At 33.7% G+C, this 5339-nt stretch overlaps 1 protein-coding gene across 1 annotated transcript in view; it reads left to right on the forward strand.

Moving 5' to 3' along the window:
* Positions 1 to 5339, forward strand: part of Zbtb41 (zinc finger and BTB domain containing 41) — a 28821-nt gene that overhangs the window by 7670 nt on the left and 15812 nt on the right. The window contains exons 3-5 of the mRNA XM_005348451.3: positions 766 to 973; positions 1873 to 1942; positions 4220 to 4367. Of these exons, the coding sequence (XP_005348508.1) occupies positions 766 to 973; positions 1873 to 1942; positions 4220 to 4367 (426 nt within the window). The remainder of the gene's footprint in view (positions 1 to 765; positions 974 to 1872; positions 1943 to 4219; positions 4368 to 5339) is intronic.

Genomic DNA, 5339 nt, shown 5'->3' on the forward strand with positions numbered 1-5339 from the left:
CCTGCCTCTGCCTCCTGAGTGTATTTTCTTGTATCTTAAGGAGTTCTTATATAAATGGGTTGTATTGTTAATTATTTGTTAACTCTTCTAGCTTTGTTGCATTCTTTCCAGAATGCCTCCTGTGAAATGAAAAATAACAAAATAAGTAAACATTTTTTGTAATATTTGAATAAGATCTCCCAATTTTGAACACTGAGTTTATGGGTGTACATAGGAAAAGTAAATTATGATATAATAAATGTTAATTGAGTAGATATTTTTCTAAATGTTAGTTTTGCATTTAAAAAGTACATTCAATATTCAGAAATTGTCAACACTTTTTTAGGAAAATTTCAGACATTAAGATCTATTTTATTATTTTTGTTTTTTCAAAACAGGATTTCTCTGTGTAGCTCTGGCTGCCCTGGAAATCACTTTATAGACAAGGCTGCCCTTGAATTCAGAGATTTGCCTGTCTTTGCCTCTTGAGTGCTGGGATTAAAGTCGTGCACCACCACAGCCTGGAGCATTAAGATTTTTAAAATATGTGAATGATTAAATGTTTTATTACTGAAGCTTTTGAGGGAAAGTATACTTTAAGTAGTAAGCTTGAAGCACTGAATCTTGAGGTTCATTTGAGTTAGAAATTTAGGTAAATATTTTTCATTTTAGTTTTCTATATGAATTTGGGTGTATATATTATTAAACCGTGTGTTTTTATCCCACTCTGAAATTTCAGTCACAACATAGCAGATTTGTTAAACTTAATTTTCTTCTTCATTGTAGGGAAATACGAGAGTCATACCCGTGTGCACACAGGTGAGAAGCCTTTTGAGTGTGATATTTGTCACCAGCGTTATTCGACAAAGTCTAACTTAACTGTTCACAGAAAGAAGCACAGTAATGAAGTAGAGTTTCACAAGAAGGAGCACAAGTGCCCTTACTGTAATAAGCTTCATGCGAGCAAGAAGACACTAGCCAAGCACGTCAAGAGGCAAGTATTGTCTTGCTTCCATTGTGTCATTGTGCCTTCTAATGGAAACACAAGTACACTGGAAATGTCTGCAAGGTGCTTATTTCCAATGCTGTCACTGCTTTATGGTTTTGCAGAGTTTACAAATCAACAAAACAACAGCCAGGGTTAGTTTGTTGATATAGTTCATAGTTTGTTCTATTGTTGAGTTGAAGCCTTTTGGCCACACAACAAGAATATGGCCTCTACTGTACAGTTTATGATGCAGTTTGAGTATCCTTTTTTTTTTTTTAAATTTGGTTTTGACAAGTAAGTCTTCATAAATATGTGGTGTTGAAACTCTTAGGAAATTTATTTTTCACATTCACCTTTAGTGTGGAAAAGTTTGTGAGTCATACAGTGTTGAATATTAACTCTAAAAACTGAAGTCTACACACATGCAGATTTTATTTAAGAATACATTTACATATACTTTTCTTAATTTCTTTGTAACTTAGATATATGCATAAAATCCTTAAAATGGTGAAACCTATGTTCTTACTAAATGTACCTGTGATTCTAAGAAAAATCGAGACCTAACGTGGGTAAGGTTGCTGATGACTGTAATCCCAGCACCTGTGGGGCTAAGGCCTATAGATTGCTGTAAGTTTAAGGCCAGTTTGGGCTATAGAATAAGACCCAGTAATAACACAAAAAATGAACAAATCATGCCATTCTTTGTGTTTTGAAGCAGAGTTTTGATTTGTAGCCTAGGCTGGCCACCAGTACTAGCTCTGCCTGCTTCGGCTTCCTGAATGTAAGGTTCCAGGAGGCATGTACCACACTGGGCTAGTATCTGATTCTTGAGATCACTGTTGACAGATTCATATGAATTATAGACTTAATTAGCATATTTTCCTAATATTTTCTCTTTTTCATAGATTTCATCCTGAAAATGCACAAGAGTTTATTTCCATCAAGAAGACTAAAAGTGAAAGTTGGAAGTGTGAAGTAAGAATTTGTAATTTCTCTTAGAAAATCAAAGCAAATGTAATGTTGTCTTTGGGGAAACAAAGGTAATTGGGTTTAAAGTAATGGAACTTATCTCACTTTTAGAATTTTTAAATCAAGTTATTTGAATTTTTTTTTAAAATTTCTCCTGAAAATGTAGTTTCCAGATAGTACGTCTCAGAAATGGAGATTCTGTTTTGGTTTTTATTATTCCCTGATCTTGTCCCTGCATACAATTAGCAAAATCACTATGCTTTGTATTGAGAGTTGTGTATAATGATGTCTAACATTACTATGGCAGAATATAGACATTAAAATTAAACTCTCCATTTTTGGTTATCCTTTGCTGTATAATAAACCATGTTGAAGTTCAAGGGTTCTTAAACTGCTTTTTACTGTTTCTCATCTTTTTTTGATCAGGAATCCAAACTGAAGACAGGGCTTTGCTAGGTATTTCTTTGATTCTGTGCTATGTTAATCAAAGTAACTGGGTTGTTATAAAGGATGATTTTTTTTTTTCTAGTTTTGGGGCCCTTTCACAGTGACTTAATAATATAGCGGTCAACTTGGTGATGCCTGATGACTGGGGTTAGTAAGGATGGATCAGGGAACAAGAGACTGCCTTCTTGCTCTTCTTGAAGCTGCTTGGGCTTCCTCAACCCTTCTAGTATAGTAGCTAGGTTCAGAGAGAGACAGAGGAAGACAAGAGAGACAGGGAGCAGGCATACTGATAGAGACAGACAGATGGGGGAGGTTGTGTGTGTGTGTGTGTGTGCTTTTGTGTGCATGTGTGTGTATGTGTGCATACATGTGCATGCCAAGAAGCCTAGTCAAGGCCTCAGAGGTCCCAGATCATAACTTCTACCACATGCTATTGGTTAAATGGTCAGTTCTAGAACAAAGTGGATGAGAGAAGAATTCAGTGGGAGTAGTAGCAAAAGAAATCTGTTTAATCTGTCACGCCCCTAAGGATTTTTTTGTAGTATTTAGTTGCATATAGTTTAATGTTTAATATTGCTTATCATTTACATTGCTAATCTAAAGATTAACATATCGTCTGTCTGTCTGTCTAGGTATATATATACATATATACGTATATGCATATACGTATATATGTATATATATACATATACATACATACACACATACATACAGATATATATATATATATCGCACACTTTCAGAATTGTTCCTTCTCTGATTGCAGTTTCAAAACACTGGAGTTAATTTCTTTGACTCTACACAAGATAATGTCTTCTTTACTTTAAAGTTTTATCATCCTCAACTCTAAAAATGATATTGATAGTTATGTCTGCTCTGTAGCATTTTTTGAGCATTAAATAAAATAATCTTGGAATTGTGCCTAGTTGGTACTGCTATCTGTTGATACAGCAGCTTCACTCTTTTTAAATCCCCGACTTAGATAACTTTTTGTTTGTTTGTTTGTTTGTTTTTCAAGATAGGGTTTCTTTGTGTAGACCTGGCTGCCCTGGAACTCACTCTGTAGACCAGACTGGCCTTACTCACAGGACCTCCTGCCTCTGTCTCCCGAGTCCTGGGATTAAAGGTGTGCACCATCACCTTTTGGCCATATATCATATTTTTATATACAGTGTTTTCTTATTTCTGAAAATTGAGATAAAAGTTGAGGGGTTTCCTGTGATATAATTATTGATAATCCTAATTAACTATATGGTAATAATAAAGAAATCTTTTTATTTCTGATATAAATTTGGTTTTATTTTGTGGATTAAAAAAATTGATATCCATGGGTGGAGAGGTGGCTTACCTGCTTAAAGAACATTGGCTGTTCTTGCATAGGACCCAGATTCTGTTCCCACTGAAAACCATCGGCTCCAGGGGACTCAGTGCCTTCTTCTGACATCCATGGGCATCAGACATGCATGTGATGCACATACACATATGTGTTCAAACACTGACATGAATATATTAAAAATAAATCTTTTTTTTAAAAAAGAAATTGCTATCTTGAATTAAGATACTAAGAGTATGTTATAGTCATGTTAACTATAGAATGATTCGAAGTTCATTTAACTTTAGGGTTAATTTAATAATTCTGAACTATAATTCTTCTAGTGTTTCTTATCCCCCACCCCCTTTTTAGCATAGTCAGAAGATTGATAATACTTTGGTAAGTTTTCTTTTGGAAGATGTTTATCTTTACTTGAACTTGTATGTTTTATCTTTATTATGAGCTTTGTATTTTAATTCAGGCTCAAATTAAGGTAACTACATTTTATATACACTCTCATCTAGATTTGTAAGAAATCTTTTACTCGAAGACCACACTTAGAGGAACACATGATTCTGCATTCACAAGATAAACCCTTTAAGTGTACCTATTGTGAAGAGCATTTCAAATCCCGGTTTGCACGGTTAAAGCATCAGGAGAAGTTCCATCTGGGTGAGTTGTGTTTTCATAAAGCAGTCATCTAGTTTCTGATTATCTGAATCTAGAAGAGCTTACCACTGTTAAACTGTACTTTTTCCTCTAAAATCTCCATTGTTTGGAGATTGTAAAGAGAAGGGGGAAATGAAGTAATTATATTATGATCTTTAAAAAAAAGTCTTTAAAAGAGTAGTTTTAAGTAAGTGAAAAATTGAGAAGGTGCAGGTAGTTATTGTATTACCAACCTCTGTATATAAAGGGTTATCCCACTTCAGCATCCCCTCCTCATGGCTATCAGCCTCTGTACACACATAGCATCCCCACCACATGGTACATTTTAAAAAGCATGTATGTCCAAGTTTTGTTGATTGACTATAAAATGACTGCAGTTATCTGTTTACAAGTCTTGTTGTGTATATAAATTTTTAGTTTGCTTGAATAAAAACCTAAGAACATGAAGAAAAAGTCTATTGGATTTTTAGAATACATCGTTAGAAATTGCCATCTTTTAATAAGCTTAGCATGTCCTTAATTCAGTTTTCTTCAAATAAATTTGTTCATTAAAATTTCAAAAAAGAAAGAAATTGCCATCTTGTCTTCCAAAATGATTATGCCAACTGCATTAGAACTCCTGTTACTTTAGCATTTAACATTTAGTATTATTAGAATTTTGTGTTTTCAGCCACTGTAATAATTGCTTACTATATCAGTAATTCATTTGCATTTTACTGGAGATGTGGTGTTGAACATCTATTCATGTGTTTGTTATTTGTCTTTGATGATCTGTGTTAAGTCTTTTACTCTATGTTTTAGTGTGGCTGTTTTGTTTTTTATTGTTGAGTTTTAATTATTTTTTGATAAAACAGGTTTTTAAAATTATGTCAGTTACAAAATGTTAAAGGACCTTGAACTATTGTACCTCAGTAGAAGAGTCTGTCTATTGTTATGATAACTTCAAGGCTATATCGTGGTTTTTTTTTTTTTTTT

This window comes from Microtus ochrogaster, chromosome 6 (assembly GCF_000317375.1).
Source record: "Microtus ochrogaster isolate Prairie Vole_2 chromosome 6, MicOch1.0, whole genome shotgun sequence".
Lineage (NCBI taxonomy): Eukaryota > Metazoa > Chordata > Mammalia > Rodentia > Cricetidae > Microtus > Microtus ochrogaster.